Source organism: Hemiscyllium ocellatum, chromosome 49 (assembly GCF_020745735.1).
Source record: "Hemiscyllium ocellatum isolate sHemOce1 chromosome 49, sHemOce1.pat.X.cur, whole genome shotgun sequence".
Classification (NCBI taxonomy): Eukaryota; Metazoa; Chordata; class Chondrichthyes; order Orectolobiformes; family Hemiscylliidae; genus Hemiscyllium; species Hemiscyllium ocellatum.
The window spans coordinates 4239191-4251486 of NC_083449.1; the positions used below are offsets into that span (position 1 = coordinate 4239191).

Here is a 12296-nt window from a genome sequence, read left to right on the forward strand (position 1 = left end):
TCAGAAGATTAATTCAGGAATAGAAATGGGCAGATTCTAGGAGGCGAGGGTAAGGGCCCACATTTTTAACGTAGAAGTAAATTAAATCGAGTATTCGTGCATTCTTCTGTGTTTTAAACTCTATTTTTCGGTATATATTTGCGGGATTTTCAAATTGGAAAGAAAGCGGTTGATGATTTGGCGCCGGTACTTTCCGCCCTCCTCCCCGGGCCCTCTCCGGATTGGGGAATGAGGCAGATATCTGATTGGGAATTGAAACAACATTAGGCGGGGCTGAACAATGGGACCAATCAGAAACAGCCGCCCCACCATTCCTCCCGAAGGTATAAGAGGCCGCAATGTGGGCGGAGTGCCCCATTCTCTGTTGAAGTGCTCGTTAGATTGTGACAATGTCTGGAAGAGGAAAGGGCAGTGGGAAAGCTCGCTCTAAGGCGAAGTCTCGGTCGTCCCGGGCTGGCCTGCAGTTCCCGGTGGGCCGTGTTCACAGGCTCCTGAGAAAGGGCAACTATGCTGAGCGTGTGGGTGCCGGAGCGCCGGTCTATCTGGCTGCGGTGCTGGAGTATCTGACGGCTGAAATCCTGGAGCTGGCCGGCAACGCGGCCCGGGACAACAAGAAGACCCGCATCATCCCCAGGCACCTGCAGCTGGCCGTGCGCAACGACGAGGAGCTCAACAAGCTGCTGGGAGGGGTGACCATCGCTCAGGGCGGGGTGCTGCCTAATATCCAGGCCGTGCTGCTGCCCAAGAAAACTTCCGCTGCTGGATCTGCTAAAAAGTGAAGAGCCCGTTCTTGAATCTGACAACCCAAAGGCTCTTTTAAGAGCCACTCACAGCACCTGTGAAAGGAGCTAAACACACCTCTGTCGAATTGAAATACCTTCATTTAATTGATATCGGTGTCAGTCCCTGCCTTATTCGATACTGTACTGTCACTGTGTGTGTGATCTGATTTGAAAGCTTTCCTCATGGCCGTTCACCGTTTGAGCCATAGCGTAAGGAGCCTGAAAAGTTCATCAGGAAATGCTTTTGCCCGAAACATCGATTTTCCTGCTTCTCGGATGCTGCCTGAACTGCTGTACTTTTCAAGCACCACTCTAATCTCCAGCATCTGTAATACCCACCTCTGCCAAACAGAAGTGCCTTATGTTTGAATTCCACGGATAGATTAATTTTACAGTTAAATTTCCATACACTGAGGGTGTTTTTTGACTGCTGTGAATGAGATTTTCTGCTGTCGTTTCGAAGCTTTCAAAATGAACTGAGATCAAACTAGAACAGTTGCCTCCCTGCAAGGGTCAGTCAAATTGCATAGAAGCAGATCCTACTGTCCAACCAGTCCATACCCAATATAACCTCAAGCTAGACAAGTCTCACCTGCCTGTTCTTGGCCCATAACCCTCCCAAATCGTAACAATGATATACTTATTCGAATGTCTTTTCAACGTTGTGACTGTGTCCATATGCATCACCCCCTTTCAAAGTTAACTCTATCTATGCTGTTTGATTTTTAAAAAAATACTTTTAAAATCTTTTTCCTTTGACCTTAAAAATGTGTCTCATAGCCTTGCAGTCTTTTACCATCGAAAAAGATACCTACCATTCCCCTTACCTTTAGCCCTCATGATTGTCAAAACTCTATCACCCATCAAGATCTTAGGCTCCAGAGAACAGAAGTCCCAGCGTATTCTTACAACGGAATCTTCCATTCCCATCAACAGTCTAGTAAATCTTTTCAGAACCCTTTCCAGCTCAATACTTTTGATAATAGGGTGACCAGAACTTGATATGGTAATCCAGAAGAGGACTTCATCTCCATCCTATGCAACCTCAATACGACCTTCCAACTCCTGTACTCAAAGGTCTGAGCAATGAAGGCAAGCATGCTAGATGTTTTCTTCACCACATTGACTACATGTGAAGCAAACTTCAAACATATGCATTGGCCAACTCTGTCTCTCTGTTCAACAGCACTACCCAAGGCCCTACTTGTAATTGTATGAGTTCTACCCTTGTTTGTTTTGTAAATATGCAATGCCTCAATAACTCCATTTGCCATTCCTCACGCCTTTGACTGATTTAATCAAAATTTGTTTCTAATCTGAGATAGCCTTTGCTGTCCACTATACCACCAATTTTGATGATATCTGCAAAATTACTAACCATGCCTTCAGTATTCTCATCTAAATTATTTACATAAAAAAAAAAGCGGACCCAGCATCGATTGGGGTGGAACATCATTGGTAACTTGCATCCAGTCTGAAAAGCAACTGTCCATCTCCTGCTGTTATGCCAACTTTATATTCAATTGGCACGCTCACCCTGAATCCCATGTCATCTAATCTTGCTATTTAGTCTACCATGCTAAACAGAAACTTGTAAAAGGCTTTACCAAACTTCAAGTCAATAATGTTTACCACAGTGCCCTCAATCATCTTGGATACTCCCTCAATAATCTCAATCAACTTTGGGAAATATAATTTCCTTCTACAAAACAATCCTGACAATTCCTAGTTATTCCTTGCCCTCTCCTATCACTCCTCCCCAAAACTGTACATTTGAATCCTATCTTTCAGAATCCCCTCCAACAATGTACCCATCACACAAGTCAGATTCACAGGTCTATACTTCCCAGGCTTCTCCTTACATCCCTTCTTAAAATAATGGCAAAATATTAACCAATATCCGATCATCCAGCACCTCACCATAGTTACAGATGAAACAAATATTTCTGCACGGGGCACCACAATATCCTCCTCAACTTCCCACAATGTCCTGGGATACACTAGATCAGGTCTCTGAGATTATCCAACTTTGTTTTCAAAGATCTCCAGCATTTCCTCTTCTGTAATGTGAACTCTTTCCAGAACATCAATATACATTTTCCTGAGTTTGCTTGCTTCCCAGTGAAGACTGATGTGAAAGTTCATTTTCTGCCTCGCATCTTCTGAAATTCAACCGAACTGCAGAGGTGAACTGGATCTGCTGGTAACAAAATGGCCCATGTCTGCTCCCACAAAATGGCTCACAAATGTCTACCCTTAGTACATTGTCATGAATGGGTGTGAGTAATCTATTTTATCCAGGGAAAATCAGGGTACTTCTGAAAACTTACTAACTTTCACACATTGGCACAAATGTTTTGATTCCATGTATCAATGCTGGAAGTCTTTGAAAACAGACCTGAGCCTAACTAACCAGAACAGAAAGCATTCTTAAATCTTATAGCAACTAGTTAAAACGAAATGTCTTTGGTATTTTTTTAACACACATAATTAGGACAATGGGAATTATAAGAGGAAAAACAGAATTTCATAATGAAAGCACATGAATAACAGAATTCAAATTGACTCACGCATAAAGCCAGCCCGAGGGGCCTGAAGGAGTTGGGCAATTAACTTTGGAATGTGAATAAGGAGGACACGTGGAAAGATGGCAAGGATGAGTGATTATAGTGTCTGTTCAATGCCATGAGGTCATGGGAAGCTGAGGCCTGTTAAAGGAATGCCTGCCATTGAGTCAGTGTCTTATAGGATTGGGTTTACGAAGTATGAGTGAGGATCAAAGTGACCATGTTGTATGTGATTGTTATCAGCAAATTTATAAAACTACTGCTTTGTTATAAATTCAGAGTGTGTCATGATCTCCCTTTCAGGGCTGGTCTCTGGAGAGGGTCCTTTGTCCCTGTTTTAACTGAGTTTTGCATGAATAAGCCTCCACTTGCCTGAGTTCTGCCTGCCTGCTGTGTTTGCATTCCCTTTCGGGGGAAAAGGCTCCGACAACAACAAATCCCTCGTTGTTTAAAGTGCCCTACTCTCTTTCTCTCCCTCGTTGTTAACTTGCTTTGAATGATCTTGTAGAATCTCATTAAATTATGCTTAACCTTATCTGCCAAGACTATCTGGTATCCCCTCTTTGATTTCCTAATCTCCGTCTCAAGAATGCCCTTACTATTTGCATAACGTTCAAGAGATATATTAGACACAGACAGCTGGAGTGAAATGTATGATTTATTTGTACTTGCAAATAAAACATTGAATTTGCTACTCCTCTGCTGTTCTTTTCAGTTTCATTTTTATCAACTCTGAGTGTCCTTACTAAAAACTTTACATTTATCCACATTACATTGCTTTTGCCCATTGACTTCTCCTCAACACAATCACAATGCATTTTCTTTCACAGCTCACCATCTGATCTAGTTTTATGTCATCTGTCAATATGGAAATATTACATTTAGTTTCCTCTTCTACACCATTGTGACTATATTGTGAAGAGTAGGATTCTAATGATGATTCCTAGTCACTGCCTGCCATCGAGAAAATGATCCATTTATTCTCTCGACATGTGTTCTTTTAGCCAACCAGTTTTTAAACTCCATCTCAACACCAGGTTCTTTTTTTTCTTGTGAGATTTTGTCAAAAGAAACATCCAAATGATGCCATCTGCTTATCACCTCTACCCAGTAGATTTGCCAAGCTGAGAACATAGAACATTATGACACAGGAACAGGCATTTCGAATCCATGCTGACTTTGTTTGGTTCCAATCTTTTTTTTGCAGACACTCTGCAAGCATTTGTTTCCTGGAGGCTGAGTGGCCTATAATTCCCAGATTATCTCTAACTTGCTTTTCAAACAGATTGGTTACATTAGCTAACTCACAATCTGTGGAAAATGTTACAATATCTATGGAATCTTGGAACATGACTGTTCACTATTTCTGTGACCACTATGTTAAGTACTCTAGGATGTGGACGACTAGGCCCTGCTATTTCCCAGCTTCAATCTTATCCATTGTCCCAACACAATTTTCCAAACAATACTGATTTATTTCTGTTTTTCCCTTTCTCTGAACTGTGTCCCCAACATTCCTGGTGCATCATTTGTGTCGTCCTTTGTGATCAGAGAACAGTAGTTACATATTTGGATGGATAGCCATTTTTGCTCCCTAATATGGACAGCTTCTTTTTGATCCTAAGAGACCTATCGTTGTGTTAACCAACCCATGTTTTCTTCCATTTTCACTTTACACATTTATCAATACTTTAATGGTTAGTTTCTTTTTGATAACATCTGCAAGCTTACTTCAGTCCTCATTTTCTCTTTCTTGATCAATGCCCTTTATCTCTTCATTTGCTGAATTCTAAATTATGGCGAAAGTGAGGACTGCAGATGGTGGAGATCAGAGTCAAGATTAGAGAGGTACTGGAAAAGCACAGCAGGTCGGGGAGCAGGAAAATCAACGTTTCGGGCAAAAGCCTTTCAGCAGGAATGAGGCTGGGAGCCTGCAGGGTGGGGCTGGGGAGAAGATAGCTAAGAGTGTAATAGGTGGATGGAGGTGGGGATGAAGGTAATAAGTCAGAGAGGAGGGTCGAGTGGATAGATATGAAGGAAGAGTGGCAGGTAGGACATGTCATGACGATGCTGCTGAGCTGGCAGGTTGGAACTGGTGTAAGGTGGGGGGAGGGGAAATGTGGAAACTGGTGAAGTCCATAAAGTTGATTCAAAGCTTACTGTGAATCCTCTTGTAAGGATGCTCCCTTGTTCTCCTCCTCCCTCTACAAAGATCTCAATGAGTTTCTCTCTCATTGCAACCCCCAGGTCATCTCCTCTGCCCTGAATTCTAAATTGTTCCCAGGCTTTATGTTTGTCTGTTTATTTTCTTCCCAATTTGTACGCCCATTCTTGGGATCAAATATTATCTCTCAGAACCCTAAAGTTTTGTTGAGTTTACAAAAATAATAATTTATAAATTGTAAATCTTTCCAAACTCAGGGCAACGTCCATCAAAAAAGTTAAATGCAGTTGAGGTAGGGAGATATCAGCATGTTAGGGGGCAAGTTTCTCTCTGAGCCACACCCATAAGCAATTGGAAATATATCCCCTTTCCCTTCACTGTCGCTTGATCAAGACCCTGGAATTCCCTGTTCATGGCATTGTGGGCAGCACGTGGACAACAGCTGTTCCAGAAGGTGGCTCACCACCGCCTGCTCAAAGGGGAATAAATGCTCGGCTTAGCCAGCGACATCCACGTCCCCAGAGTGAATAAACAAAAACACCTGGGGTTTCTCGTTGTGGCATACAATACATCACAAGGTTTCTGTCTGCAGCATACCTCACACTGACATCTGTGTCCACTATACACTCAATTGATGCCCAGAGACGTTATTGCACACCCCTGCTCCAGGTCTGATTTTTGCACACGCCTCCTGAACCAGAAACAGGGACGAACACGGTGATGTAAGACACCCTCTAACAGTTGCATTCTGCCTTAGTAAGTGTTCCATTTATTTCATTTGTGTTACTATTTTCTACTTATGTTACTTTTTTAAAGGAATCAATATTTGTGGATGAGGGTCAGCAGGATTAAATAGCACAGTTAACATAAGATCAGACATGATGTTATTGAATGGGGGAGCACAGATGATGGGCTGATTGGCCGCTAGCTTCTCCATCCCTGATCAGATTGTGAGAGAGTCGGAGGGAGGAGTTATTAACTTGACCGGGGGTGAGCTCAATTGGAGCTTCATAAAGGACAATGCCCCAGTCTGCCCTTTACCCAACAGTGCCAGTTCCATCGGTCAAACTGGGAGCAAAGGGAATTGGGGAAATGATCAATTGATGTTTGTTTCAGGGAATCATTGGAAAAAGCAGCGCATTCGCGATGCAGTCCATCCTCCAAAGCTGACAGTTCCTGAGTAGAGGAGCGCATGCGTGAGGTCCATCCCCCAGCGCTGCCATTGAGGATCATTTACTCAGTGAGTGCAAGAGGTTTGTTTGAAACAGACCGCAATGGAGAGATCAGCGCCCAGGGAAGCGAGGGAACAGCAGGCTCCTTCTAGCAGCACATCGGGATGGGAGCCTGGGACACAGAGGGGGCTCCGAGACCGGGATTAGTTCGAGGTGAGTTCAGGGAGAACCGGGGGCTGTTTATAAGAGGCCGAGCGGAGCAGGAACTGGTCCCGGAACTTGGAGTGAGCGGGCTGGGGGGAAGAGAGAGGCCTTTCTCGGTCTGTGTGTGGGCCTGCTGAGGGAGGCAGAGCGGGAAGAAGCTGCTGTGGGACATTGTTATGGTCCTCTGAACTCTGTTTAAATTTCATTCTGTTTTCCGCTCTTTCTTGAGGTTGGATGGACCAACTGTAGGAATGGGATACTCTTGTAAAAGGACATACACTGGGGTCTTGGTAAAAACATTAAAAATAGCGCCGTTTTTCCTCTTTCCAACAGGTAGTTGGGGAGTTGGATGTGGAACTGTGTAAGCATCCTGGTGGTTGAGTACTCCCATTCATGGTGCTGGGCAGTTGTTGCTCAGTTTCTGGATCTCTCTCAACTGATATCAAGTTAAAAATGGTACAACACTAGGTTATAGTCCCAACAGCTTTTTTTTGAAGCACTTGATGTGTAACATTGTGCATCCCAGTCCAACACCAACATCTCCGAATCACATGAAAACAAACAATCCCCAGACAGAGAGCAGCTTAGGGCAACAATGGAATCAGATCCGTGGTTCAGATTAAGTTGTTGGCTTTAAATTAAAAAAACACATTCTAATTAATATACAATGAATGTGACAATGATCAGATCAATATTGCCAAACTAGACTCATGTTTATTTACAGATGGTGTCCCTGTGTCTTCCTCCAGATAAAAACCTGAGGGTCTAGGGCACTTCCTCAGTTCAAAGCAAAGAGTGACAAGCTGTCTCTAACAAACAGCAGGTATGTGGCCCATTGCCGTTTACACACCAGTGTTGGAGATAGATAAACTGAGTCCTCATCCAAAATAGATATTCAGGATTAGCATTAAAATCTGCAGTTAATAAGAGCATTTTCAAAGTTACAATGAAGATAACCAATTAGGCCACATTGTTGCAACGTTTCAACAACCATCCGTGAAGGAGGGGTTAAGTACAGAGATGGAGGGCAAGAGTTACTGAAGTATCGTCAAGTCATAGAGACGTATAGCATGGAAACAGACCCTTCGGTCCAACGTGTCCATGCCGACCAGATATCCTAATCTAATCTAGTCCCATTTGCCATCACTTAGCCCATCTCTCTCTAAACCCTTCCTATTTATATTGTTAAAGTACAGATTTGAGACGGCCTATGGAATCCCTGTGGACTCGGATCTATGCTCTCTTGGTTCGTCCTGGAGAGCATACTCTTTGGTAGTTTGGAATAAAAACCTCTTACAAACAGTTTAGTTTAATTTTAGCGTTCCCCTTTATTTACCAATAGCATCACTGTTACAATGTAACATTGACACCTAAAAGCCAGGCTAGCTGAGGAAAGTAGAATACCAGCTCTTCCTGCAAGAGCTCTCGCACGGTACTCCACACTCCTGTCTCAAACAGGCTTCATTTTTACAAAATTTTACAAAAAAAACTGCATGTTCTTAATTAGACAGACAGTGGAAAGGCAATAATTTGTCAGGAAGAGAAGTTAATTAACACGGTGACACAGTGGTTAGCACTGCTGCTTCACAGCGCCAGAGATTCGGGTTCAATTCCCGCCTCAGGCGACTGTGTTGAGTTTACACATTCTCCCCGTATCTGAGTGAGTTTCCTCCCACAATCCAAAAATGTGCAGGTTAGGTGAATTGGCCATGCTAAATTGCCTATAGTGTTAGGTGTAGGGGAATTGTTCTGGGTGGGTTGGGTTTCGACGGGTCGGTGTGGACTTGTTGGACAGAAGGGCCTGTTTCCACACTGTAATCTAAGTCTGTGTGATCACTCCTGTAGACCTTAGCCATCCATCAGGTGGGAAAAACAGATCCAGCCGAGTCACTGCCTGTTGGTGAGGTATCCCTGTCATAAAGAGGTATCAGTCTAAACGCAGTGGGAGGGGTCATAAGGTAATCTTGCAGAGCTCGCATGTCAGATATCATTGTTTTACAAAATGGCATCTTAGGAAGGAGGAGAAAGTGAGGTCTGCAGATGCTGGAGATCAGAGCTGAAAATGTGTTGCTGGAAAAGCGCAGCAGGTCAGGCAGCATCCAAGGAACAGGAAATTCGACGTTTCGGGCATAAGCCCTTCCTGTTCCTTGGATGCTGCCTGACCTGTGCTTTTCCAGCAACACATCTTTGTAAGGAGGGCAAGCTTTGACCATAAAATGGCTTCCTGACAGATTGTGTCAGAATCTCTTCAATGTTAGGTTTAGAGTAGTTTTTTAAGCTAGGCGCAGACTCCTGCTTTTTAAGCTTAAGTACAAAAACATTCTGTACCTGAGGCTGAAAGGTTAAATTTTAAATGATTCATTTGTCTAAAATTAAACATGCTTTCTTTTCAGGTTGTGATTCAAATTCAAAGAAGACAGAAGATTTGACGAGTTAGAATTCACAGTGGGGCAGTCATGGCATGTAGGAACACCATGTAAGTTAAAGCTTCATCAATATTACATTTTAGAGTTTGCATTTCATAATCAGCTATTCAAAATGATCATAAGGTCCCAAAATGCAAATAAATTCAAAACATTCATTTTGTCTCTCTCTCTCACACACAGCCCCCAATCTGTTATGGAAAAGGCCAGACCCTCTCCAAACATTTCAAGAAAGTAACCCAGACCCGAACTTTGCTAGTTGTTTTAAGCAGGTGTAATGAAGATATTCCAGGAGGGATGCAGCTGGTCAAACAACGTAGTTTTAAACAAAACAGTTTGATTTATAAATTTACTGAATGATACACAAACAAAAAAGAGAATAGAATCCTAAATAACTTAAAAATCCGAAAACCCAACAGATTATACCAACTTAATGATGGTGTTCCCAACATTTACAACAATCCCCATAAATACCCCTTAGCACAAAGGGTAAAATCAAACAACAGGGTCTTGTAGGAGAGATGTCAGAAAAAGAGTACCATCATGGACCTACTTCTTTGGGTTCCGCAGCTTTTTCAACTGCCGGACTGCTTTCAGTCAATAGCCAGGCAGCCAAAAACTAATCAAACCAGAGAAAAGCTGAGCTGGGAAAATGGGGCCACTCCCCTTTCATTGTGTTTGTTTTAAAAATGTGGAAGCCTTTTGCTTGGGACATTATTAGTTAGCTATAATCAAAATGGCCCTAAAACCCATCAACCCTGACGTTTTGGAGCCTGTGTCTTTTACAGGCTTGTTAAAGGAGCAGCAGCATTACAGCAGACTGCTCCAAGAAGTAAAAACCCATGGGATACAGGGTAATGTGTTGAATTGGATCCAAAGTTGGCTAGTCACAGGAAAGAAAGGATAATGATCAATGCCAGCCATTGTGAATGGAAAATTGATTTAAGTGGTGCTCTGCATGGCTGAGTGTTCGGACCTCTGCTGTTTGTTTATACATTAATGATTTGGAGTTGAATATGATGGGCAAATTTGTGAACTTTGCAGACAACAGAAAAATTGGCTGTGTAGTGGATAGTGTGGAGGATAGCTGTAAGCTCCAAAACTATATAGATGGTTTGGTGGAGTGGGCAGGAAAGTGGCAGATGGAGTTCAGCTCTGATAATTCAGGGAATGCATTTTGGGAAGTCAGACAATAAATGGGAATAGACAATATATAGGAATATACTGAGAAGGACAGGTGAAGTGAGTGATCTTAGTGTGCAAATGCACAGGTACCTAAATATAGATGGGGTTGTAAAGAAGACATGTGTAAGGCTCTCCCTCATTGGCAGAGGGGTGAATACAAAAATCAGGAAGTAACAATGAAACTGTATGAGGCAGTGGTGGCTACAACAGGAGTATTGTGTGCAGTCGGGTCACCACATCACAGGAAGGACGTTATTGCTGTGGAGAGAGTGCAGAGGAGATTTACAAGAATGTTGCCAGAATTGTAGCTATCAGGAGAGATTGGAGGGGTTGTATTCTTTGGAACAAAGGTGCCACGATTAAGGAATACAGGGTGACCCCGTACTTACGGGTCCAGTTATCACGGTTTACCGTGGTTCAAGTATATAAAAGGGAATGTTCCAGAACCAGGGACCTGGAGGCTGCCGGGAAGGCGCATTTCCCATTTAAATTAATGGTTTTGCACCTATATGCGGTTTGGCTTTTCCGCTGTCGGTCCTGGAACATATCCCCCACGGGTACAGGGGTCTACAAAGTACTGATGAAGGAGCAGCACGCCGAAAGCTTGCACTTCTATATGAACCTGTTGAATTATAACCTGATGTTGTGTGATTTTTAACTAGCTAGTGAGAGGGAGACATTAGACAGGAGGGACCTGTTTACTTTGACAGAGTTCAAAAACCAGGGATCACCGATTTAAACTCAGTAGTTGTAGGATTTGAGGATATGAGGAAAAATGTATTTTTTAAAATGGAGAGAGTGATGGGTATCTGGAATTCGCTGCCTGATTTGGAGGTGCAGGCAGAGACCTTACATTTTTTAAAAATAAACATTCCCTGGAACTGCCTTCAAAGTGTTGTAAACTGCAAAGTTATGGCTGTGGCAGGATGGTGGGATGAGAAAGAGCACCTGGGTGTGGTGGTGTTGGCATAGACAAGATGGGCTGAATGTTACATTGATGTTGCCAATCACAGCTGATGTTGATTTACAGGAGGTATCTCCTCTGTCTTCCTCCAGGGAAGTACTCAAAAGACCAAGATAATGTAATATTCCCTCGGTACAGAGCCAAGTGTGACCAGCTGCTTCGAACAAACAGCAGGTATGTTACTGTGATCAGAGTGAAGAACATCCTTTCCACAGTCACAGAGTGGGCTGAGTCAGACTCACATTGAGCTCCCTTTCCAGAGAGAGATGTTCAAACCAAGAGTCAAACACCACCAAGGAAATAGAAGTTTATAATTTTTTAAAATCTATATTCTCAATACATGCAACCCAGTTCCAATCAATTTGAATGAATCCTCATCTGAAATATACACTGCATTAAATCTGAACATAAAGCGGTACTGCACAGAAATGGATCTTTCAGCCCACAATGTTGTGCCGAACATGATGTCGAATGAAATTTAATCCTTTCTGCCTGCACATGGTCCATGTCCCACCATTTTTTGCATGTTAATTTGCTGATTTTTTTAATGTCCCCATCAATACTTTTTATCGTATCTGCCTCCATCACCACCCCTGGCAGTGCATTCCACTCCTACCACTCTCTATGTTAAAAGAGGTCCTTAGGTCTCCTTTGAACTTTCCCCGTCTCACCTTCTTTGCACGCCTCTTAATTTTAGAAATTTCAACTCTTGGAAAAAGATGCTGACCATTTACCTTAAACATACATCTCATAATTTTATAGACTTCTGGATGTAGGTTTGCTCACTGAGATGGGAGGTTTGCATTCAAACGTTTTGTAGGTAATCATCAGTCAG

The 12296-nt window shown here is 42.8% G+C and overlaps 1 protein-coding gene across 1 annotated transcript; it reads left to right on the forward strand.

Moving 5' to 3' along the window:
- The first annotated feature begins 389 nt into the window (after window positions 1-389).
- On the forward strand, window positions 390-922 carry LOC132837377 (late histone H2A.L3-like). Its single transcript, XM_060857043.1, has one exon. The coding sequence runs from the start codon at window positions 390-392 to the stop codon at window positions 777-779; it is 390 nt and encodes a 129-aa protein (XP_060713026.1). The 3' UTR covers window positions 780-922.
- The last annotated feature ends 11374 nt before the right edge of the window (window positions 923-12296 follow it).

Coding starts and splice junctions, on each gene's coding strand:
- LOC132837377 (XM_060857043.1), top strand. CDS start 390: ATGTCTGGAAGAGGAAAGGGCAGTGGGAAAGCTCGCTCTAAGGCGAAG.